General features: G+C 41.7%; 1 protein-coding gene across 1 annotated transcript in view; it reads right to left on the reverse strand.

Annotated features, from left to right (window-relative positions):
• Positions 1-26,580, reverse strand: part of LOC141171755 (dehydrogenase/reductase SDR family member 6-like) — a 30,174-nt gene that overhangs the window by 2,849 nt on the left and 745 nt on the right. The window contains exons 2-7 of the mRNA XM_073655396.1: positions 24,623-24,699; positions 23,636-23,714; positions 15,362-15,458; positions 12,922-13,030; positions 10,284-10,344; positions 1,795-1,908 (exon numbers count right to left, since the gene is read on the reverse strand). Of these exons, the coding sequence (XP_073511497.1) occupies positions 1,795-1,908; positions 10,284-10,344; positions 12,922-13,030; positions 15,362-15,458; positions 23,636-23,714; positions 24,623-24,694 (532 nt within the window). The 5' untranslated portion in view covers positions 24,695-24,699. The remainder of the gene's footprint in view (positions 1-1,794; positions 1,909-10,283; positions 10,345-12,921; positions 13,031-15,361; positions 15,459-23,635; positions 23,715-24,622; positions 24,700-26,580) is intronic.

Here is a 26,580-nt window from a genome sequence, read left to right on the forward strand (position 1 = left end):
AGTTCGATCACAGAGATTGACTCCAGTTTCCTCCCATTCGTTCCTCATTTGTTTTGTTGTGCATTTCCAGTTTTGGATACATATTGCCTTAAGTTTCCGGTCTTGACGCTTTAATGTCTTCCTTGGTCTACCAGTATGTTTGCCTTTAACAACCTTCCCATGTGGTTTGTATTTGGTCCAGATTTTAGACACAGCTGACTGAATAACCAACATCTTTTGCAACATTGCCTGATGATTTACCTTCTTTTAATAGTTTGATAATCCTCTCCTTTGTTTCAATTGACATCTCTCGTGTTGGAGCCATGATTCATGTCAGTCCACTTGGTGCAACAGCTCTCCAAGGTGTGATCACTCCTTTTTAGATGCAGACTAATGAGCAGATCTAATTTGATGCAGGTGTTAGTTTTGGAAATTAAAATTTACAGGGTGATTCCATAATTTTTTCCTCAGAATTGAGTGATTCCATAATTTTTTCCCTCTGCTTGGTCTGAAAAAAATTACGCTTACTGAGTATCATATTTTTAATCTTGATTTCTTTTAGTGTTTTTTAAAGCCATAAAGTTGCCATTTGAAATGACTTTAGTTTTGTGCCATGTCTGTGATCTGTTTTTTTTCAACAACATTAAACAACTGAATAAACATCCTCCGAGCCCGGTGATTCCATAGTTTTTGCCAGGGGTTGTATAGCGCCATTAATTCCACAGCGCTTTACAGACATTGTCGGCACGGTCCCCATTGGGGCTCACAATCTACATTCCCTATCAGTATGTATTTGGAGTGTAGGAGGAAACCGGAGAACCCAAAGAAAACCCACACAAACATGGGAAGAACATACAAACTCCTTGCAGATGTTGTGTTTGGTGGGATTTGAACCCAGGACCCCAGCGCTGCAAAGCAATAGTGCGAACCATTGAGAGACAACATGCTGCCACTAGTCTTTCAAAGTATTTGCTCAGCTGTAATGTGAACTACTATAGCAATGAATGGAGAGAGTTGGCGCTTGTACCTCCACCTCTCCACTCACTAGTGGTCAGACGTCATAAAATGGGCGATTGGGGTGCCCCAGCATTGGAGGCAGGTGTGGGTGGCATAAATATCTTTCCTGAGACAACCCCTTAAAATAGATTTTTAATTTTTTTTTTTTTTTAAATATACTGATTTCTCTCTCTCTTGAATACCTCTGCTTGCAGGTAGTGAATAGAAATGTCAGTGTTCAATGTTAGGGCTTACAACAGTTGTATCAATCGGATTCCAAATTTTGACACAAGCCAAGTCAACCAATTGGTGGTGTTAACAGTGTCTATTGATGTGCCAGGACAATCACCTGGTATGAGCCACTGTGAACAATTTTAAACTAGACTGTCTAGTTTAAGTTTATACTGTACAAATATTAGATTGGATTAATAAATCGAGCTTCAAGATTTACACTTACAGCAGCAAGACCTTATTGGCACTGTCCCTATTGGGGCTTACAATCTAAATTCCCTATCAGTATGTCTTTGGAGTGTGGGAGGAAACCCGAGAACACCCACGCAAACACAGGGAGAACAAACTCTTTGTAGATGTTGTCCTTGGTGGGCTTTGAACCCAGGACTCCAGTGCTGCAAGGCTGTAGTGCTAACCACTGAGCCACCGTGCTGCCCATACATTACCATGTGTTCTGGATGCATGACATCACGGCTGATCCTACAACTGAGGCTTCAGTATACCATATATGAAATGGAAATAAAACGGACGGATGAACTGAAAGAGATGCTATTGTTAACCCTTTACATTTCACAGAAATTCACTTACCTGGACATATGCAGTTGCACCGGATCCCTTGCTCAATAAAATCTGCGGCGACAGACTTGGTTAGCCCTATGACTGCGGCCTTTGATGTGCTATATACACATCTGTTTACAACTCCTGGAAGGAAAAATAGCAGAAATATAACTACCTAAAGCACAGTGTAACCTCCAGTATATAGAGAGTACAATGCTAGTGAATGAGCTCCTGTCTATCAATTATCCAGCAGATGAGTATTCCTAATGTCAGGCTGCACATAATGTTCAGCATTGTATGAATCCACAGCAGAAAGATAAAAGGAAGTGATCAATAATTGCAGCCAAACATTCAGATATTTCACAAAACAAAGGATACAATAAGACCAATGTTGGCTGAACTAGCAGTCGATCGCAGCATTCCGGGTGCAAGGGGAGGTAAGTGCCGCTTAGTTACCTCCTCTACGGCGTCCCGCGCAGTCTGTGCCGGGTCCCGGTAGTTGCCATGGTGACCCGATGTCGTCATGACGACATCCGGGTCACCAGGAACTTACTTTGATCATGCGCAGTGCATGATCAAAGTAACTACTGCATGCAGGCTGAGAGCCTGTACAGCATAGAGATGCTGCTGCATCTCTGTTATACAAGTGATCAGCCTGCAAAAAGTGAAAGTCCCATAATGGGACCAAGTGTAAAAGTAAAAAAAAGTGTCAGAAAGTGGGAAGAAAAAAAAAAATGAAAAAAAAAAATCCCCAAAAAACAAAAATATACTGTACCCATAATTAATTATAAAAAAATAACAACCCAAAAAAAACAAATAAAAGTAAACATATTTGGCATCGCCGCGTCCCTAACAACCTGACCTATAAAACTATCCTACTAGTTAACCCCTTTAGTGAACACTGTAAAAAAAATTAAATCATCTTACTGAAAAACAAAAAAATGGAATAAAATGTGATAAAGTTGACTGTAAATAAAAATGGTACCGCTGATAACATCATCTTGTCCTGCAAAAAAACAAGCCGCCATACAGCTCCATCAGTCGAAAAATAAAGTTATAGCTCTCAGAATAAAGCGATACAAACAAAATTATTTTTTCTATAAAAGTAGTTTTTATTTTGTAAAAGCGCCAAAACAGTAAAAAAAAAATAAAAAAAAAATGATAAGGCTGTGTGCCCACGATGCGTTTTTCAACCGTTTATTCTGCGGAATTTCCGCAGCGTAAACGATTGGGAAACGCTGGGTAAACCTTCCCCCATGGTCTCCAATGCAATTAGGCACTTTCAATGCCCATGCTGCGGATTTTTCCGCAGCGTTTATGCTGCGCTCAAAAATCCGCAGCATGTCCATTAATTTTGCGGAAGCGCTGCGTTTTCACCGCCATTGACTTGCATTAGAACGCGCTAATTCCACAAGACTACATCTGTACTTGCATAATTGGCGCGTTCTAATGTGCGGATGGTACCCGGGTGTGGAGGAGAGGAGACTCTCCTCCACACCCAGGTACCATTAAAAAAAGCTGTAAAAAAAGAATAAAATAAAAAATAAATATATACTTACCTTCTGGCGGCCCCCGATGCGCTCCTCCTTGCTTCCCGGCACTTCGCGATGGAAAGAAGGACCTGCGCTAACGTCAGAGTCATGTGACGGGTCACGCGACGCTGACGTCGGCAGATCCTTCAGTCTACCGCTGCCGGCAGCCGGGACCGAGTGAAGCAAGACAGCGTGGGCCATCGGAGGGTAAGTATATTTTTGTTTTTTTATTTTTTGACATTCTTTCGGTCACACTATATATATATATCCATGCCGTTTGCATGGATTTATATAGTGTGACCAAGTTGACAAGCACTTTCCAAGTGATGCTAAAATCGCTTGGAAAGCGCTTGTCAATCCGCATGTGGAAATTCAAGTGAAGAACGCTACACATCCGCTTGTCCCTGGCAGGAAAACGCATGTACAATCCGCATGTACAATCTGCATGTACAATCCGCATGCGTTTTTTTCTGCCAGGGAGATGCAGAAACGCTCAGGAAAAAATCCTGAGCATTTCTGCATCGTGGGCACATAGCCCAAAAATGTGATATCACTGTAAATGTACTGACCCGAAGAATAAAGCTGCCATATTAATTTCACCACACGAGGAACAGCATAAAACAAAAAAACAATTCCTGAATTGTTGGTTTTTGTTTATTCTGCCTCCCAAAAATTGGAATAGAAAGCGATCAAAATATGTCACGTGGACAAATGTTACTTATGGAGGCAGACATCTAGATCCTTATATATTATGTTGTGAGATATTTTAAGCATGGAAATGACAGCGTAAGTTTGATAAGTTGTGGTTAAGAGTTTGGGTTGTATCCTGATCAGGAAAATATCCTATATTTTTTTTTTTTTTTCATATTCTTCTCTGCATATAATTTCAGAAGCTGTGACATTCCTAAGACAAGGAAATGTGGTAACACATTTGACATGTTTACGTGGATAGGTTTTTCTTAATGTATATCTATGTCTATATGCTACACTGCTCAAAAAAATAAAGGGAACACTCAAATAACACATCCTAGATCTGAATGAATGAAATATTCTCATTGAATACTTTGTTCTGTACAAAGTTGAATGTGCGGACAACAAAATCACACAAAAATCATCAATGGAAATCAAATTTATTAACCAATGGAGGCCTGGATTTTGAGTCACCCCCAAAATTAAAGTGGAAAAACACACTACAGGCTGATCCAACTTTTATGTAATGTCCTTAAAACAAGTCAAAATGAGACTCAGTATTGTGTGTGGCCTCCACGTGCCTGTATGACCTTCCTACAATGCCTGGGCATGCTCCTGATGAGGTTGCGGATGGTCTTTTGTGGGATCTCCTCCCAGACCTGGACAAAAGCATCCGCCAACTCCTGGACAGTCTGTGGTGCAACGAGACGTTGGTGGATGGAGCGAGACATGATGTCCCAGATGTGCTCAATCGGATTCAGGTCTGGGGAACGGGCGGGCCAGTCCATAGCTTCAATGCCTTCATCTTACAGGAACTGCTGACACACTCCAGCCACATGAGGTCTGGCATTGTCCTGCATTAGGAGGAACCCAGGGCCAACCGCACCAGCAAATGGTCTCACAAGGGGTCTGAGGATCTCATCTCGGTACCTAATGGCAGTCAGGCTACCTCTGGCGAGCACATGGAGGGCTGTGTGGCCCTCCAAAGAAATGCCACCCCACACCATTACTGACCCACTGCCAAACCGTTCATGCTGAAGGATGTTGCAGTCAGCAGATCGCTCTCCACGGCGTCTCCAGACTCTGTCACATCTGTCACACGAGCTCAGTGTGAACCTGCTTTCATCTGTGAAGAGCACAGGGCGCCAGTGGCGACTTTGCCAATCCTGGTGTTCTGTGGCAAATGCCAAGCGTCCTGTACGGTGTTGGGCTGTGAGCACAACCCCCATCTGTGGACGTTGGTCCCTCATACCATTCTCATGCAGTCGTTTTCTAACCGTTTGTGCAGACACATGCACATTTGTGGCCTGCTGGGGGTCATTTTGCAGGGCTCTGGCAGTGCTCCTACTGTTTCTCCTTGCACAAAGGCGGAGGTAGCGGTCCTGCTGCTGGGTTGTTGCCCTCTTACAGCCCCCTCCACGTCTCCTGGTGTACTGGCCTGTCTCCTGGTAGCGCCTCCAGCCTCTGGACACTACGCTGACAGACACAGCAAACTTTCTTGCCACAGCTCGCATTGATGTGCCATCCTGGATGAGCTGCACTCATCCTGAGCAGCTTCTGTGGGTTGTAGAGTCCGTCTCATGCTACCACGAGTGTGAAAGCACAACCAACATTCAAAAGTGACCAAAACATCAGCCAGAAAGCATTGGTACTGAGATGTGGTCTGTGGTCCCCACCTGCAGAACCACTCCTTTATTGAGGGTGTCTTGATAATTGCCAATAATTTCCATCTATTGTCTATTCCATTTGCACAACAGCATGTGAAATTGATTGTCAATCAGTGTTGCTTTCTAAGTGGACAGTTTGATTTCACAGAAGTTTGATCTATTTGGAGTTATATTCTGTTGTTTGAGTATTCCCTTTATTTTTTTGAGCAGTGTTTGGATGTTTTCCGATACCAAATACAATGTATAATTGTTTATAAAATTGTTTAATAAACAAATCAAGTTTAAAAAAATAAATAAATAATGTCACGTGCCTGAAAACGGTACCAATAAAAAAATCAACTTGTCTCGCAAAAAATCAAGCCATCACATGACTGTCAGCCGAAATATGGAAAAATTAGATCTCTCAAAATATGGCGATGCAAAAAAAAAAAGTTTTTTTTAGTGTGCGACAGCTGTCAATCATAAAAACCCGCTATGAATCTGGTATCGCTGTAATCGCACCGACCCAAAGAATAAAGTTGTCTAATCACTTATACCGCACGAGGAACAGCATAAAAATTAAACTCTAGGGTTAGAGTTGTGCTAGGGTTAGAGTTGTGTTGGGGTTAGGATATTTTCAAAGGTAAAGAAAAAAAAAAAAAAAAAAGAGGATGACGATATGGCAACTAGTGTTGAGCGCAAGTGCTCACTACTTGAGTTTGCATCGGGTGCTCGGGTATGCACCGAGTATTGCAGGTGCTCAAGTGACATGCTCGAGTCTCCGCCTCATATATGTTTCACGGCTGTTATACAGATAAAAAAACCTCACTGGGATTGCCTGCCATGCACGAGTGATCACTGCATGTTTTTTTTAGGGGTGTCTAATAAAAGTGAAACATGCAGCGTGGGGACTCAAGCATCCGCGATACATGATGCATACCAGAGTACCCGATGCAAACTCAAGTAGCGAGCACTTGCGCTCAAGACTAATGACAACTTATTCAATATCATGACCTAATGTTATCAAATTCTGTGTTGTACCTCTGGGTTCAAAATGTTCACTATACCCCTTGATAAAATCCTTAATGGGTCTAGTTTCCAAAATGGGGTCACTTGTGGGGGGTTTCCACTGTTTAGGTGCATCAGGGGCTCTCCAAACGCGACATGGCATCTGCTCTCGATTCCATCCAATTTTGCATTCAAAAAGTCACACAGTGCTCCTACCCTTCTAAACCTTCCCGAATGCCCAAACTGCATTTTCCCAACATATGGGGTATCGGCGTACTCAGGAGAAATTGCACAACAGTTTTTGCGGTCCATTTTCTCCTCTTACCCTTGTGAAAATCAAAAATTAGGGGCTAAAAGATCATTTTTGTGGAAAAAGTTAGATTTTTTTATTTTTACGGCTCAATGTTATAAAATTCTGTGAAGCACCTGGGGGTCTAGGTGTTCACCACACATCTAGATAAGTTTCCTGAGGGGTCTAGTTTCCAAAATGGGGTCAGTTGTGGGGGGTTGCCACTGTTTAGGCACATCAGGGGCTCTTCAAATGCGATATGGCGTCCGCTAATTATTCAAGCAAATTTTACATTCAAAAAGTCAAATGGCGCTCCTTCCCTTCCAAGCCCTGCCATGTGCCCAAACAGTGTTTTTTCCCCACATATGGGTTATCTGCGTGCTCAGTAGAAATTGCACAACAAGTTTTGGGGTCCATTTCTTCCTGTTACCCCTGCAAAAATAAAAAAAATTGGGTCTAAAGTAACATTTTTGTGAAAAAAGTTAAATGTTCATTTTTTTCTTCCACATTCCAAAAATTCCTGTGAAGCACCTGAAGGGTTAATAAACTTCTTGAATGTGGTTTTGAGCAACTTGAGTGGTGCAGTTTTTAGAATGGTGTCACTTTTGGGTATTTTCTGTCATAAAGGCCCCTCGAAGTCACTTCAAATGTGATGTGGTCCCTAAAAAAATGGTTTTGTAAATTTTGTTGGAAAAATGAGAAATCACTGGTCAACTTTTAAGCCTTATAACTTCCTAACAAAACAAAAATTTTGGTTCCAAAATTGTGCTGATGTAAAGTAGACATGTGGGAAATGTTATTTATTAACTATTTTGTGTGACACACTGTATCTCTCTGATTTAAGGGCATGAAAATTCAAATTTTGAAAATTGCAAAAATTTCTACATTTTTACCAAATTTCCGATTGTTTTCACAAATAAACGCAAGGGATATCGAAGAAATTTTACCACTATCATGAAGTACAATATGTCACAAAATAATCTCAGAATCATTGGGATCCGCTGAAGCGTTCTAGAGTTATTACCTCATAAAGTGACAGTGGCCTGGTCATTAACGTGCAAAACATCTTCGGGGGTAAAGGGGTTAATTAAGATGATTTCTATTACAACATGGGTAGAATCATACAACTACGCCATCAGTGGGGAAAAAGGGGATTATCAGGTTAGTGCCAGATATACAGAGACTAATGAACCTCGTGAACATCAGGAAGACACTGACATGAGTCAATGGAACACAAGAAGAGAGAAGAATCAGATTAGTCACAAGTACGAGACATGGTATATTGTGTTATTGCACCTCATCATTGCATTGGTCATAAAATGACACTACACTATCTGCTGAAGGGAACATCCAGTTTCTGAAAACTGATGGCTTTTTCACAGGATAAGCCATGAATAATAGATCAGCGAGAGTCAAGAGTATGGCCATCCTCTCCGACCAGTTGCTATAAGATGTGCGGAGCTTGTGCGAGCAGTTTGCAGGATGGCTCGTACGTGTCTATGCTGGTTCGTACTGTTGAAAGGCTGGATGCAAAGGTAGTTTTGTGGCATTCTGGTCATTGTAACAATTTACTGCACCAGACAGATGTCACCTGGTACTGAACTGGATACTAAAATAACTCAGCTACATCACATGGCAAGACTGTGTCAAAGTGTCTGCAAATGGATATTCCTAGCAGTGTATATTCAGTCAAATACATTTAACATACATATATATATATTTTTTAAGACGTCAATGGTCTCAGTCTGTAAAAATATTGGACAAATCGAACATCAAGAGGAAGTCCGAGAGCAGCCGCAGTCCTGACTTCCTGTTGATGTTCAATATGTTCGAAGACGGGAACACTGACGCCGGCGCTGATTGGGCACAGGGCTCATGTGACGTAACAACCTCACATGAGCCCCGGGAAAGCAAGTGCTGACACCACTGGAATGGCGCCAGCACCGGAGGAAAGTATAAATATTTTAACGGGCCAAACATGAGGAATGAGAAGGGGTTGTCCAAGTAGTGGACAAACCCTTTAAGCAATGGACTTCACATGCCACTGTATCTATATAGAATATACATTGAAGGGAACCTGTCACTCAATTCATGATGTCCACGAGACAAGTATGATTTTCTTTGAATGCTCCAATGATCCAAGAAAACAGTTTGAAGAGCCATATGGGGAATATAGGGGGAAGCTTCACTAGTCTGGTGTGGCCCGCAGTGGCTTATCCCTGCACCACTCCAGTTCAGTGACAGGTTTCTCCCATTTGTGTAAATAGGGAGAGACCTGTCAATCAACTGGAGTGGGGTGGTGAGAAGCCAGCTGGGGAACGGAGCTGGACATCAGGCTTCATCCTATAATCCCTGGACAGTTATTCAAACTATGTTTTCTATGAAACAACAGAGTGTTCAGAAAAAAAATCATACCTCGCCGCAAACATGCAGTCAGGCTCCGATCCATGCTGCCCGTGGTGTGGACAACCAGGGCTGTGGAGTCGGTAAGTCAAACCTCCGACTCCTCAATTTCCATGACACCGACTCCGACCTCCTCATACCTGGCTCATGTTTAAGTGATAAATTTACTGTAGCACAGATTAATCTCCGCTAAAAGTCTGGACCCTTAGATCAGGAATAGGTCATTTCATAACTTTCCCAAATTCTTATGAAAAAAATATTCCCCACAAACTGCACTGAACTACTGTACCCAATATATAAACTGCACTGAATTACTGTACCCAATTTATTATATATATATATATATTTTAGGAGTCGGAGTTGGTCCGTTTTATACAGACTCCGACTCCACAGCCCTGTGGACAACATGAATTTAGTGACAGGTTTGCTAATAGTGGGCAGCCCAGTTGTGATTTCTACTCCTTCCTAACCAACCATGACAGAATGAACAAAGTAAGAAAAATACACTCAAGATCAGGCAACAGAAATTTAAAACACTAAAACATTTATGTAATTAAAGGGGTTATTACCTTTCAGATAATGTTCGGCCCGGGTGCAGGTAGTTAAAACATACACCACGCTGGGCTTACCTGCCCTGGGTCCACCGATAAGTCTCTACTGCTGCTCTCGGTGTCGGGCATTGGCTGAAGGGCTGACGTCACGTCAGCAGTGTGGCACCCAATCAGTGAGCTTAGCGGCATTCACAGTCGCTGAGCCGATTGGCTGCCGTACCGTGATGTGACGTCAGCGCCACATCCAATGCCATACATCAGGAGCAGCGGTAGAGACTCATCAGTGGAACCGGGGTAGGCGAGTACAGCGCGGTTAATTTGTTGATTAACAAAATGCAGCAAGGGCGGAACATTATCTGAAAGGTAATAACTCCTTTAAAGGTCTATTAGTAATACCTACCTTTAATACTGGAAGCTACTGAAGACATGTTGATAATGTTGCCTGATTTTTGAGCAAGCATCTGAAAAACATTAGGAATTAAAGTGACACTAAAGTCCAATACTCTTATTTACACATAAATGTGTTATTGATCACTACATTGCCTTATGAATAGGGATTATACAGGTTTAGTAAAACAGCTTCCCTCTAGCAGAGCTGTCATATCACGCATCTATAGACAGATGTTACACTACGTCTGGAAGAAAGCAGCCATCTACTTTGATTTATAAATATGGTTTCTTTTGTTTTTTAAAAAAAACAGTTCTACAAGATTTCCTACCATTCTGACTGTACAGCTCCCCTACAAATCTGTGTCTCCATAGTAACAGACTACAAACAAACCATTTGTGGCATGATCTTGTAATCAACCTAATTTCTTTATGTTCCCTGCTACTTGCTCAAATACAGGGTGGGCCATTTACATGGATACACCTAAATTAAATGGGAATGGTTGGTGATATCAACTTCCTGTTTGTGGCACATTAGTATATGGGAGGGGGAAAACTTTTCCAGATTGGTGGTGACCATGGCGGCTATTTTGAAGTCGGCCATTTTGGATCCAACTTTATTTTTTTCATTGGGAAGAGGGTCATGTGACACATCATACTTATTGAGAATTTCATAAGAAAACCAGTGGTGTGCTTGGTTTTAACATAACTTTATTATTTCATGAGTTATTTACAAGTTTATGATCACTTATAAAATGTGTTCAAAGTGCTGCCCATTGTGTTGGATTGTCAATGCAACCCTCTTCTCCCTCTCTTGACACACTGATAGCAGCACCGCAGAAGAAATGCTAGCACAGGCTTCCAGTATCCGTTGTTTCAGATGCTGCACATCTCGTATCTTGATGGTTTGGTGTGGTATATGGGGTACAAAAATAGTGGGGCCATTCTTCATCAATGGAAACCTCAATGCCACTGGATATCTGAAATTGCTACATGATGATGTGTTGCCCTCTTTATGCACTGAAGATGGCACGTTCCCTGAGTTTTTCCAACAAGATGGTGCACCACCACATTATGGGTGTCAGGTCCGAGCATTCCTACATGAACAGTTTCCTGGAAAGTGGATTGGTCGTCGTGGGCCAGTTGAATGGCCACCAAGGTCTCCCGATCTGACCCCCTTAGACTTTTATCTTTGGGGTCATCTGAAGGCAATTGTTTATGCTGTGAAGATACGAGATGTGCAGCATCTGAAACAACGAATACTGGAAGCCAGTGCTAGCATTTCTTCTGCAGTGTTGCTATCAGTGTGTCAAGAGTGGGAGAAGAGGGTTGCATTGACAATCCAACACAATGGGCAGCACTTTGAACACATTTTATAAGTGGTCATAAACTTGTAAATAACTCATGAAATAATAAAGTTATGCTAAAACCAAGCACACCATTGTTTTTCTTATGAAATTCTCAATAAGTATGATGTGTCACATGACCCTCTTCCCATTGAAAAAAATAAAGATGGATCCAAAATGGCCGACTTCAAAATGGCCACCATGGTCACCATCCATCTGGAAAAGTTTTCCCCCTCCCATTAACTAATGTGCCACAAACAGGAAGTTGATATCACCAACTATTCCCATTTAATTTAGATGTATTCATATAAATGGCCCACCCTGTATATCCGGTAGGGTACCAGAAGTGGAGACAGACACAGGGGAGTATGACTACTAAATCAGACAACAGAAGAATTATTTGTAGTCTGTTATTATGGAAACACATAGGTTTGTGTAGGAGCTGTAGACAATTTTCTAAAAAAAAAAAAAAAAAAAAGACCAGAAGGTCAAGAATACAATAAGACCAAACTAAAGGGAATCTGACAGCTGATACACATCGCCTGTGGATCGGTCAGCATGCATCAGGCACTGGTTGTATGATTTCAGACAGGTATGTCTGACTCTGAAAGGTTGTGGTGTTTCAGAGAAAAACACACTCTAAATGCCGCCAGGGACCGAGCTGCACGGGAGACTAGTCAGACAGGTGGGTCCACAGTGGCTTCTCCTCACCGGTTGCCATTGATTGACAGGTCTCTCTCTATTAACACACATAGGGAGAGACCGGTCAGTCACTAGAAGCTGGTGGGGAGAATCTGCCAGGGAACTGCCTGTCCGACTAGTCTCCCATGTGGTTTGATCTCTGGCGTCGTCTTTTAAAGTAAAGTTTTTCTCTGAAACGATGCAGTGTCAAGAGAAAGAGTCAAACATACCTGGCTGATATCGTACAGCCAATGTCTGTTACATGCTACCTGTAGATCGAGCAGCATGAATCAGCTGTCAGGTTCCTTTTAACATAGATTAGCAATAGGACAAACTTCTCTGAAAGTGCAAACCAGACGGATATCACCATTATAATTAAGGCCATGATGCGCTCTGGGATCTGAATTGTAAGAGAATATTAAAACAGAGGACACGTGAAAAAATGGTTGCAACAGTGCACAAAGCCTTTCATTCACTGCATTGTTTTTTTTTACAAAGCTGAAAAATTAATTTTTTGTATATTTTTTTAACAATGCACAGGACATATTACATATAGTAGCTACTACAGATCTAAGCGTTAAACAATACATACGGCATTGATGAATGAGAACATTGTGCCCTTACTTTTGGCAGGAATGTTTTGATCATGAGATACATGCTTCGCACGTTGAGATTCATAGTGAAATCCCAATCTGCCTCCTCACAATCCAATATGGATCCATGGTGAACAAATCTAACACATATACCACAGATTATAATGTAAAGAAAAAAAAGATTTAGGATTAATAAGAGTACACCACTTTGAAACAACAACAAAATCAAGTAAAGCAGTATCACATAATAGACACATCTAGTAAAGAAACACTCCAGCTGTAATATATATAACACTGTGTTATGCACATTCAGGGCCCGGGGGAGAGTGTATGACACAGTTATTCCCAAATACTAAAGAGTAAATCCCTGTGCCATACACTACCCCCTTAGACTCTGCACTACATATAAAATTGGGAAGAAGTTTCAACAGAATTAACCACAATGTAAAAAACTAAATACTCAATTAATACATATACAAGAAATCCCAAATTCATAAACATGTCTCCTGACAAAGAAGCGAAACGTGCGCAGAGGTGCTTGTGTGATTTGCCCTGCAACTTATGAAGCATTCTATTAGGGAACCTGTTAGCAGGTTTTTAGACCCTAAACTAATCATCTATGTAAAGTATCTGAAATGTTGAGGACGTCCATACATTTTTATTAAAAGTCTGCTTTCTAGAAAGTAATTGGTGAATGTTTATGCATATGAGTTTGTAAGTGCAGGAGGCTTGGCTTGTACTTACAGCTCTTTGGCCTCTCTTTCTTCTTCCGCTGCCAGATTCCTGTCTGTGACCTGCTCCCCCACCCAAGATCTCGTCAAGGTGCTATCATTCCCAGGGGTGGTGCATGCGCAATAAGGTCCTGATGGTGTTGTGAGAGTCCAATTATCAATTTCTGCATGAGCCACCTCTGGAAATTATGGCACCTGAGTGAGATCTAGCGCAGGGGAGCAGGTCACAGAAGAATGACCGGTCAGTCACAGACAAGAGGCCAGCGGCGGGAGGTGAAAGGGGCAGGAGAAGCCAGAGAACAGAAGTGCAGGCCACGCCCCCTGCATTTTGCATGCTCATTTGCATAAACATTTGCCAATTAATTTCTAGAAAACAGACCTATAATACAAATTATGCATGTCATCAACATTTCAGATGCTTTACAAAGATTAAATTATTTTTGGGTCAAAAAAACCTATTGACAGGTTCCCTTTAACCTTCTGGTGGATACTTTGGATATGGAGTCATTGGTTTCTGTTGCACCTCTTTCTGTAATTCTTTATACCTTTGGTGAACCTGTGAAACCTATTGTGGTGTATATGCATAATTAGGATTGTGCTCGAGGATTGTGCTCGAGGATTCCCGTGTTGTTTTTAGAGGGTTTTTTTGTACGTACTCTTGTGGGGTTTTGGCTAATTGTATACAGGGAAAATATCTATCTTTGTACCGAAAAATATTTCGATTTGAGAGTCCTCAGTGGTTGATACCTTTTAATGGCTTAACTTTTTAATGGCTAACTGAAAAGGTATCAACCACTGAGGACTCAAATCTAAATATTTTTCAAAATACATTAATTAATTAAAGCGTAGATTTGTTTTTTTCCAATGTTGTTAATTCCATTGGGGCTGATTTGTAGGTTATGCAGGTTATTAAGTTTGTTAGCATTATTATAGGACTATGTTGGTGGATTACAGGTCAATATGGGTAGGAGTTTCACATGAAGTGTCCCTTTAAGGACATATTTCTTTTATGCAGTACATATATCTAATGCGTATGCCAAAATACAAGCAAGTACAATAAACAAAGTAACAGGACAGAACTGGTACAGAGAGAGAGGACCATGTCCTCCAGGGCTTACAACATAGTCAGGAAGGAGACAGTAGGATAAATGGGTTAGTCACCACTGGAAAACTCCCACTAATTGGCTACAACTCCTCAATGTTCCTCCAGAGAGGACATCAGCTGCAGTGGTCACATCACACAACAACCTCACGTCACTGAGGAGCACAACTTGGAATTCACGAGGCAGGGGACGGGTGCACATCTGGTGCATACCTTTTAAAAGGCATATTCTGCCTACAACAAATTTTTACTTATCCACTGGATAAATGATAAATACTAGATCCTGAGCTGCCAGAATGTGGTCAGGGGAAGTTGTATGAAGACCCAGTTGAGTACTTGCCCAGTCACTTCAAAGATAGCCGAGTGTTTGAGTTAGCTACTCCAGGCCAGATGGAGTATATAGGGGTGATGTAATTATTTCCACCTATACAGTGGACTCATGATTTTTGGCAGATCTATCGCTTTAAAACTCATGTGTGACTTTTTGAATATTTGGAATATATTGGCAACATCACACATGAAGGCCTACATTGTGACTGGCTTATGTATGGGGCAATTCAGGGCTATGCTTTACAGGACATATACAGTACATGAGGAGATAAAGGATGTCAGACATATAGATGGGCCAATTTACCTACCCAGCTACATTGAAAAGAACATCAATTCTATCAATTTCCAGGCACAGTTTTTCAATCTTCTCCTTCTTGGTGACATCTAACACTCTTGTCTGAATACCTGGAGGTAAATTGTATACAAATCCTATTTAGTCATCCCATTTCTAAAGTGTAGCTACTTATTTCTAAGTTTTCTGCTGAATAGACAAAAAAAAATTAATTGTAAAAACACAAATTCTTAAAGGGGCTGTCCAGGCTAAAATGAAAAGTCAACAGTCATATTATGTGACTGCAGACTGCTAAATCGTAACAGTGTCATGATTCTCCTGTATTGCATGTGTGATTGGGCAGTCACATGACCACATATAAGATTTGCACACTGGCAGTCACATGCAGACTAGACTCAGCCAGCTTCTTTCAATTCTCTTCTATTGAGAGAAGCCAGATGAATCGTGTCGGTATGGGACCATAAGTATGCAAACTGCATCTATGTGGTCAAGTGACCGCCCACCCGCACGGGAAATACAGGGGTGACAGTGTGAATCGCACAAGGTCTCAGTTTGGCAATCCGAGGTCACAGAAACACTGCAAACTTTTCAGTACAACCTTGACAACCCATATAATAATGTTATCAGCACAGAATTATTCTAGATTACCAATTACAGATTTGTTGGCCATAACTTAAAAGAAGTTTTCCATGAAATATGACAATTAAAAGGCAATGGTTGGCCACAACAGTCATCGGACATCAATAACTCCTTTGCGACACATCAATTTCTGTTCTTGCATTTACCTTTTTTATTTTTCCATCGATCTAGCCGTATGTTGGCTTGATTTTTTGCAGGAGTTGTATTTTTGAATAACATCATTCATTTTATTACACAATGTAATAAAAAATAAAAAAAATTTAAAAAAAGGAGGAAAAAAATTCCAAGTTGGACGAAATGGTGAAAAAAATGCAATTCCGCAACTGTGTTTTTGCAGTTAAGTTTTTACAGCGTTTATTATAATGTAATAATCACCTAGCAACATGATTCTCCAGGTCAGAACGATTACGATGATAGTATGCTTGTGTGGTTTATAACACAGCTTATCCGGGTAATATGTCAATTTTGACTTTTTTTTTCTTTTTTCAAGAAGCTGGAGAAAAAAAATTACCCCTTTTTGCTTTTACAGAGAGTCTAAAAGCATGGCTATCCTATTGTCAATGCTTTACTTGTCATCCCACATGCAGTTGAATATGCAGCTTGCCATGCTCGCCAGCACGGCTGAGGTCCCCGAGATCACTTTTCACCCCGCTGTGAAAACTGGTCATCATAGTCAGTGTCATCATTTTTAATTTCACACTGGCTGTGAGCCTCGTCTTCTGCCTGATATACAGTACAGACCAAAAGTTTGGACACACCTTCTAATTTAAAGATTTTTCTGTATTTTCATGACTATGAAAATTGTACATTCACACTGAAGGCATCAAAACTATGAATTAACACATGTGGAATTATATAGTTAACAAAAAAGTGTGAAACAACTGAAAATATGTCTTATATTCTAGGTTCTTCAAAGTAGCCATCTTTTGCTTTGATGACTGCTTTGCACACTCTTGGCATTCTCTTGATGAGCTTCAAGACGTAGTCACCGGAAATGGTCTTCCAACAATCTTGAAGAAGTTCCCAGAGATGCTTAGCACTTGTTGGCCCTTTTGCCTTCACTCTGCGGTCCAGCTCACCCCAAACCATCTCGATTGGGTTCAGGTCTGGTGACTGTCCTTGACTCTCCTTCTTGGTCAAATAGCCCTTACACAGCATGGAGGTGTGTTTGGGGGGGTCATTGTCTTGTAGAAAAATAAATGATGGTCCAACTAAACGCAAACCGGATGGAATAGCATGCCGCTGCAAGATGCTGTGGTAGCCATGCTGGTTCAGTATGCCTTCAATTTTGAATAAATCCCCAACAGTGTCACCAGAAAATCACCCCCACACCATCACACCTCCTCCTCCATGCTTCACAGTGGGAACCAGGCATGTAGAGTCCATCCGTTCACCTTTTCTGGGTCGCACAAAGACACGGTGGTTGAAACCAAAGATCTCAAATTTGGACTCATCAGACCAAAGCACAGATTTCCACTGGTCCAATGTCCATTCCTTGTGTTCTTTAGCCCAAACAAGTCTCTTCTGCTTGTTGCCTGTCCTTAGCAGTGGTTTCCTAGCAGCTATGTTACCATGAAGGCCTGCTGCACAAAGTCTCCTCTTAACAGTTGTTGAAGAGATGTGTCTGCTGCAAGAACTCTGGTCTCTAATCTGAGCTGCTGTTAACCTGCGATTTCTGAGGCTGGTGACTCAGATAAACTTATCCTTAGAAGCAGAGGTGACTCTTGGTCTTCCTTTCCTGGGGCGGTCCTCATGTGAGCCAGTTTCTTTGTAGCGCTTGATGGTTTTTGCAACTGCACTTGGGGACACTTTCAAAGTTTGCCCAATTTTTCGGACTGACTGACCTTCATTTCTTAAAGTAATGATGGCCACTCGTTTTTCTTTACTTAAAATTTGTATTATGGCAAGAAAAAAGCAGCTAACAGTCTATTCAGTAGGACTATCAGCTGTGTATCCACCAGACTTCTGCACAACACAACTGATGGTCCCAACCCCATTTATAAGGCAAGAAATCCCACTTATTAAACCTGACAGGGCACACCTGTGAAGTGAAAACCATTTCCGGTTACTACCTCTTGAAGCTCATCAAGAGAGTGCCAAGAGTGTGCAAAGCAGTCATCAAAGCAAAAGGTGGCTACTCTGAAGAACCTAGAATATAAGACATATTTTCAGTTGTTTCACACTTTTTTGTTAAGTATATAATTCCACATGTGTTAATTCATAGTTCTGATGCCTTCAGTGTGAATGTACAATTTTCATAGTTATGAAAATACAGAAATTTTTTTAAATGAGGCGTGTCCAAACTTTTGGTCTGTACTGTATATCTATCTCCCCAATCAACTGATGCTGCTCTTCCTCATACTGCTGCATATAACATTGTCCCCGAGGGTCCACAACAGCCCCAGGACAGCAGTGAAAAAGTAGAAGTTGCTGTATTTTCATAATCCTTTTTACATCCTTGTGAGTGTTTTTTTCCAATATAAATATGAGTGTTATGGCATAGTCAACGCTATACTCCCTACCGAATAATCAGGAACATGGACGGACATCAATATACCCCATATCTTTGAGAAGCGTGGATACAGGACTGCATTATTTATTTGCACTAATGGTGTTGTTTAGCAGCTTGTAAGTGTTTGTAATCTTTTTCCTTAGATAAAAAGTACAAGAAATCTGATTATTTTATGTATTTGGGTTTGTGCATAGCTGTTCTTTGATGTGCCTCTTTAGATATTTTTGTCTATACAGTTCTCTCTACTGACATACTTAGTTGTCTCTTTGAAGAGCCTCAGTAGGTGACAAGAGTCCCTCATCAGCTTCCAATGGCAGATTTCAAAGTAATTTATGCTCTAGTTTGCCTTCTGCATGATACAATCAGTCACAGCTTTACGTTGTTCATACATATGCTCCAGTATATGCAGTGTTGAATTCCATCATTGTCGCTTACAACAATGCGCAATTATAATTGACGGGGAGCCATCGAGGGCGAGTTTTGCTTCTTGTTGCAAAGGAGCAACTCGTCCGCTGCATGGCTATTTTCCCCTTGCTCCTAAACTGTAAAAACAGCTTGGCAGCATTTACTGTAAGCTTACAAGAAAGAAAAAAAATAAAAAGGGAAAGTGGATGCAATGATCTGCCCTGTTGTTCTTGGGGGATGGGGCCATATATATTGAGGATGATGTGGAGTGGAAGAGGTGTAGGATGAAATTGATAAGTGCCGGTTGGCATTTGAACCAAACTGGTTGTGGTGGTGCATCACTGAAACTTAAAACATTGACCCAGTGGGCCGTGAAAGACATTTACTATCTTTGTACATAATTGCTGCTCCATGGGTTAGAGGGGTTGTCTGCTCTTAAACATAGTGACTGCAGACTTGGAAATCCTCAGAGTGCGCACTGCACACTGTGGATTCTCCGATGCCGGCACTGAGAGGTTATTTGACCGCAAGTATGCGATTAGCATACTTCCAGGAACATTCTGACTAGACTGTATCCGTCCTCGTTCAATACACTTACATTGAGCGAGGCCAAATACAGTCTAGTTGGCACGTGACCGCATATATGCCAATAGCATACTTGCGGTCACGCCCTTTCCTCTCCAGGTGCCAGCACCAGAGAATCTGAAGAGTGACAGCAGACTTGTAGTTTAAGAACAGACAACCGTTTTAACGATGTGGTGCATGGTCAAGCTCATTGCCGCGTCTAGAAAGTGCTCTCGTACAAAAGAGTGTGGGCCAAAGTACACATGTGAGAAATAATGGAGACTGGATATCTTCCAGCGGGAATGGGCACACACCATCCTTTCTCAAGAAGAAAGTAAATGCCACTAAGTTGTACAGCAGTAACTTGCCCACCAGCAACTTGACCGGGTAGGAGTTGAGTTGGCACAAAAGGGGGTGACTGAGTGTATTGTTTGCTGACTATAACCAGAGCTCTCAGGCACTGTTAAGCCTCATCTACAAACAGCAGTTGCGGCACCACTTACTCCCGAGCTGACCGCAGAAGACACATGTGACCTTTTGGCCAGACATAGATTCTGCTCTGTATTACCGACTCCAGCACCCTCCTCGTCTGATGACATCACTTTCATGTCAACCCAATATGGTTCCCAGATTTTGTCCACCACATAATAAATTCTTCCGCCTTCTAATTCTCCTCCTCTCAGCTGAAAGTGGTCTCCAGGTGGGAAACATCCAGAGCTCCTTTCCCTACGACTCCTAATTGTGCCACTATCACCACCACAAACACAGCTACAAGTTTGACTCGTCCTCTACCTACTTTGGCCTTCGTATTGTTCAAGTCCAAACGCTGACTGTTCACCCATTAACTGGAAGAACTTGTGATATATCTTCCTTAGAATCAGGTATTATTTGGCTTGGGGAAATAGGGGTCAGAAAAGACAGAGGTCACTGACAAAACTTAAACGTCTGCAATCAAATAGATTAACTCTTACACTTACTCAAACTGATTTTGTCACTGTCAGAGGTAATCTCATCCTGCTGTGAGTGATGCGCCATATAATCCATAATGTCTTCTGCTTGCTATCCATTAATAAGCTTGTTGGAGAAAAAGGAAACCAATCTTGACCTGTGTATTGGTAGTACTACTGTGAGGACGGTGAATGCTAGCGGTGGTGGTGATGATGCTGCCTATGGTTCCCATATTCTTATTGTCAGATGCCGAGGTATGTTTGTTTTTTTTTTATTCACATTTGCCCATCTAATTCAACTTTTCTTTTTATCAGATATTTTTACTATGTTAGAATTAACACATTTAGTAGAAACAAAAAAGTTGGTAGTTTGTTACATGCAAACATTGGGAGGCTGTCACAAGAGTTACATTTTTACATTTTTTTTTCCTTCAATAATATTGGTTCCTTAATTCTGCAAAAAAAAAGAAACAAGCAAACACTCTCTCAGTATCATTTATCAATTGAATCTCCATATGATCTATTTTTCAGACTATACACTAATCTTCTTCACTGCTATTCTAGAACACACACCATCTGTCAAATTTGTCCAGTTTTATGTCGACCTATCCCTACGGCTGCTGTATTTTCTGCTTCTGCTTTTATACAGTCTGTGATAGTCCCTCTGGTTTGGCGGTGCCATAACATGTGATGTGATAGCTTTAAGGCAGTATGGGTGAAGCCGCCCAGCCATGCGACCTCGTCTGGCTGATGGAACCTACAGCAATGTGTAAAATTGTGCCAGCTATTTTTGTTAAAATTCGTCAACTTCAACGAATTCCGAAACATTTCACAAAACTTCAATTTGTATTTAATCAATTTGCTAATCTCTACATTTTACTCATTTTGATAACTGTCTGGGCTCAGTGGTTGAAGAGTGAGAAAGATAAGACTTGCAGTGTATCCTTAAAGAAGCACCCCCATCAAAGTTGTTATCCTCTAAGGCTGTGTTCCCACATGTTGTGTTTTTTTCACTCAGAAATCTGCAGCAAAACTGATCTCTGGCAGGAAATCTGCAGGTTTTGCTGCATTTTTTCAGCGGATTTTTTCACTGTCCTTCTGTCTCTATTTATGCATGTACATAAAGTTCTGTGAAAAAAAAAAGAACCCCATTCTATTTTGCCATCAAAAACGCTGAAAAAAAAAATAATTTACCTGCGTTTTTTGGTGCGTTTTTTCAGCACCCATTACTTCCTATGGGTGAAAAAACACTGAAAGAAGCGACATGCTCCATACTCCAAAAACACAACCAAGCACAAAATACGCAGCAAAACAAAAAACAAGATGTGAGAGCTGAGAATTCTGGTTTCTCATAGACTTTGCCGATACTGCAAAACGGAGCTGAAAATTTACATAAAAATCTGCAGCAAAATAAGCTGAAAAACACAACGTGTGGGAACATAGCCTAAATATATTGCAATCATATTATATAGCACTGTGTACTTACAATTGCTCATTTTGCCCTTCTACCCAGCTAATTCTTCTCGTTTGTACACTCTATGGAGAAACAGGAAGTCTCTTTTCCCTGCATAAATGGTTCCTCTCTAACTTCTGACCCAGCTGCTCCGCCCTGCCAGGGACTTTTGCAGTGACTCATGACTTGCGCAGAGAAAATTGTCCTCCTGTTTCTACATAGAACTTAGAAGGATTCAGCTAATCAGTCTTTAATCACGTGATGTCATAGCCCTAATGGGAAACAGAAGAATTAGCGGGGTAGAAAGGCAAAATGATCAATTGTAAGTACACAGTGCTATATAATATGATGATTGCATTACATTAAGAGAATAAAAACTTTGATGGGAGGAGGAGTGCTTCTTTAAAGTGCTGTCTCCTATTAAGTAATATTCAGTTACATATGGAGTCCCCAGCTCAAGAGCAGCTGGAAAAAATATTTCACCTTCTGGAGGCCCTAGGACATGAAAGCATTACTGACAGCTTCAATGGGAAACGTGCAATGCTTAATATCCCATGTGGTGGAGCGGCAGGACTGAACACTTGGTGGGGGCTCCTCTGCGGTTTATAGCTGATGACTTGGGAACCTGCTGCAGGACATCAGCTCAATATCAAGACACTCATCCACTAAAGGCATTGTACAAAGAGAAAAGCCCATTTTAGGGCAGATGTACAGTCTGAGATGCATCTCCATCCTTACAGCCATGTGCAGGGAGTTATTTGTAAGTCTGCTGTACGTCCTTCTACCACAGAGGCTGACAGCTACAGTTCACTATAGCTTTTATAAGGCACCTAAATGAATGTAGTCATAAAACATTCACGTCAACATCTACTATATATTGCAAGTGGAAAAATAAGCACAGTTCATCCTGTAGCCCATGTATTACTGTGCAGTACTTGTTGCACACAATGGGACATAATTATCAAAATAGTCTAAAGATGCATTTACACTGCAAGATTATCATAAACAAGTGATCCTAGGGATGCTCGTTTCATGGTAATCTTGCAGTGTAAACCGGTTGCCGATCAATCGATGAACGAGCAAAACGCTTGTTCATCAGCTGAAATGATCTTTGGTTTCCACAGAGCATCATTCTGTATAGACAGGACTCGAGCTGCCGAGAACAATCATATACTACAGATTGCTTAGTGCACATTGATTACCGCGGTCTGCCCGTGTACACAGGCTAGTAATACGACTGCCCTTACCGATCAGCGGGCGGTTGGTGCTGCTGGTCAGTCCGTGTAACTGGACCTTAATTCTTCATCAGTGCAAGCTTACACTAGACAAGCTTAAAATGCACCAGATTTATCACAGTGGTTCATGCTGTCTGATAAATCTGTCCAGTCTAAGTTTACCCAACCCTTTAGTTGGCTTACTTTGTGCCAGAAATGTGTGCCCCAATCTTGGTGCATTTTTTGGCGCATTGTGTTGCATACTATACTAAGCTAAGCCCCTATCACTGAGGTCAGAAAAGTCTTAAAAGTGTCTAAAATACATCATAAATATGGTGCAAGTCACATAAGACAGTTTTTTGGCACAAATTTCTCAAGGATTCTGGCACATTTAACTTGATAAATATGCCCCAATGTCTGAGGTCAAATCTAGAGGACCAAATTCAATGCGTATTGAAAAGCAGACCCCAGCGACAGATATAGGACCATTTGGGAAAGTCTATGACATCAATTTGAAATTGGAATTCACAATGAAGAAATAAGTGTTGGTAACAACCTGTGTACGATTCTAGAGTCTTCAGCTTCTCTTCATTGACGTCTGTTGCAATCACCTTTGCTCCTTCTTTAGCAAACGCCTAGAAACATCAAAAGGAAATACTACTGTCATTTCCATAGTATCAATTACCAATAACGACCAGAAAAAAAAACAAAACCTTGTGCAATTCAGATTCTCAGCAGTTGGACACAATCATCCTGCTATTAGGCCATGTTCACATGATGCGATCGCACAGCGTTTTGTTGCCATGATTTTCTGAAATGTTCAATATTGCAACAAAAAACTCAGCGGAATCTCATACTGTGAACATGGCCTTATAGGCATGAATGCATCCAAATTATGTAAGCATCTTTGACACCATTACCTTCAAATCGAACTCTGCCATGCAAGTAAGATTTCCATGGACTGACAGAATGGAGAAGATTGAGACGTTTCTCTCCATCTTCCCCTCATCCAAGAGAATCAGATCACACTATGATCAAACTCTGATCAGAGTCTGAACAGCGTGTCATTTACATAACCGGCCCGATTCTCTCGGATAAGAGACTATGGTCATCTGCACCTTAGGTGGATGCCACATGTGGAGAGGGCTCATTTCATGGGCAGGTTCCACACAATTCGACCCACTCCATGATGAATATATTTGTCAGAGTCTGTTCGATAAGGCTCTGTACATGTATTGTTTCCTGAAACAGCAAGAGGTTTAGAGTCTAAAAAAGCCCCAGTGGCCAGTGTGAAAATTGCAAGAATTCTATTTTATATTTCTAAGCAAGTTTGTGATATGTAAAAGAAAACAAACAGGAAATGTTTAAAAATAATATTTAAACACAAGAACCTGATTTAGGTTATTTTCTGACAATACCTTACAATTCCCATAGTAAAGTTATTTATGAAGTTCCTTAGATTCACCACACTCGTTAAATGATTGCACAGTGCTGGCACTGATCAAACAGCAGGGTGGGAAGCGTTATTAACTGGCGGACTTACTATGGCAGCAGCCTGTCCGATTCCCTGTGCTGCGGCTGACAGCACAATGACTTTCCCATCTAAGCGACCCATATTACCTGAAATAAATCAATAGCACAGATCAATCATTACAAGGTAAACTTCCACATGTACAGAAGATAAAATCCTTAGAGTTCCAGCTATCGATATACTGGGATCAGACAACTGAGATATCAGTCAGGGGCATCGGACTAGTGGGGCTTCTCCCTATTGTCCCCGGGCGGGGTTGTAAATGATCTTTTCTCTGAAACGCCGCAGCATTTCAGAGAAGAACATACATGGCTGCAATCGTGCCGCCGGGCTCAGATTCATGCTGCTGGGAGTTCGGGCAGCACGCATCTAATGACAGGTTCCCTTTAAGAAGCACAAATTCTGGGATATCTTCTTGGAGCAATCTTCTTTTCCTGTAGCAGCTCTGAACAGTTTTTTTCCCTGAAGCTTCTGTTTGCAAAACAACAACAGCAAAGTGGATTTCATTTTAGAAATTAATAGAAAGTTTTCCTGGCATACTCGAGAAGGATTTTGGAGTGGATCCTCACCAAAAACCTGTGTGAACATAGCCGAGGGGCTTCTACAGACATTCGTGAAACTTGCTCTGAGCGGTTACAGAGCCAACACTACTACTTGACCACATCTTAAAGGGGTTGTCCGGTCCAAATCGATAAGTCTGCAGTGACTCTGATTGCAGACTTATGAATCCCCCAGTTTCTGAGTAGGGACCGGAAGGTATGTATGAGTTATACATATTCCTGGCCAGGGCCCATCTAGTGGGCATGGCCCCGCGCCATACACTTGTATAGAGTGAGGCTGCGCCCCAACTAATGACACAGCTGTCCAGTAGGCGTGGCCCCGCGCCATACAAGGGTAAAGAGTGAGGCCGTGCCCACTGGCCAGGAATATGTATAACTCATACATACCCTCCGGTCCCACCTCAGAAACCAGCGAATTCCCGTGCACTGGGGGGATTCATAAGTCTGCAGTCACAGAGCGGCTCACCCTGCAGACGTCCATGAAACTCGGTCTGAGTACGGACTGCAGGGCACAGACTGTCGGCAGCTCTCCCAACCTGGACTCGACAGCCTCTTATGTGCTGATGAGGATGGCGCTCGGATCAGGAGGCCTGCCGGGAGAGTTATGATGTGGTCGAGTAGTAGTGTGGAATCTATACCACATGTGCAGCAAATTACAGTACAATGCGTGTGGATGGAGTGTTTGGCCTTAACTTTAAGGGATCGCTCTCACGGTCGTATAACACGGCCAAATGCTATCTGATGTTTTATCGGATAGCACTCGGCCCAGTGTTATTCCATGGGGCAGTGTAGATCTGAGATTATTTTCTCTTGCCAATTCAGCATGAGAGAAAAAGCACGGCATGCTGCGGGTGCATCCATAAAATTCTATAGGCGAATATGAACCAGCAGACTGCACTCGGATGTCATCAGAGTGCAGTTCGATTACAGCAGACACAGAAAAGGGAGAAGATGGAGAAAAGTTCTCTGTCTTATGATGCGAGAGAATTGGATCACACTAAGGTGACATTAGCATAATTGGCCCGATTTTCTCGCATGAGAGAACATACGCTCGTGTGACCCCGTCCTAAAGGGAATCCATCACTAGGTTTTTGATGCCCATTTGAGAGCAGCATGAGTTGGGGCAGAGACCCCGATTCCAGTAATGTGTCACTTACTGGGCTCCTTGCTGCAGTTTTGATTAAATCACTATTTTATTTAGCTTAAGAATATGGAGGACTCCCGATGATAAAAACAGTGATTTTATCAAAACTACAGCAAGCAGCCCAGTAAGTGATTAGAATTAGGGTCTCTGTCTCTACATTATGCTGCTCTCACATGGTGACAGAATTTCTTCATAGAGTTCCTGTGGAAATCCAACAGCCCGATCCTTCTTTCTTTCCTACGACATCTGCAGTCAGGGGAGAGTAG

The sequence above is a fragment of the Phyllobates terribilis genome, unplaced genomic scaffold, assembly GCF_046119375.1.
Source record: "Phyllobates terribilis strain yellow unplaced genomic scaffold, ASM4611937v1 Scaffold_1__5_contigs__length_1240528914, whole genome shotgun sequence".
NCBI lineage: Eukaryota > Metazoa > Chordata > Amphibia > Anura > Dendrobatidae > Phyllobates > Phyllobates terribilis.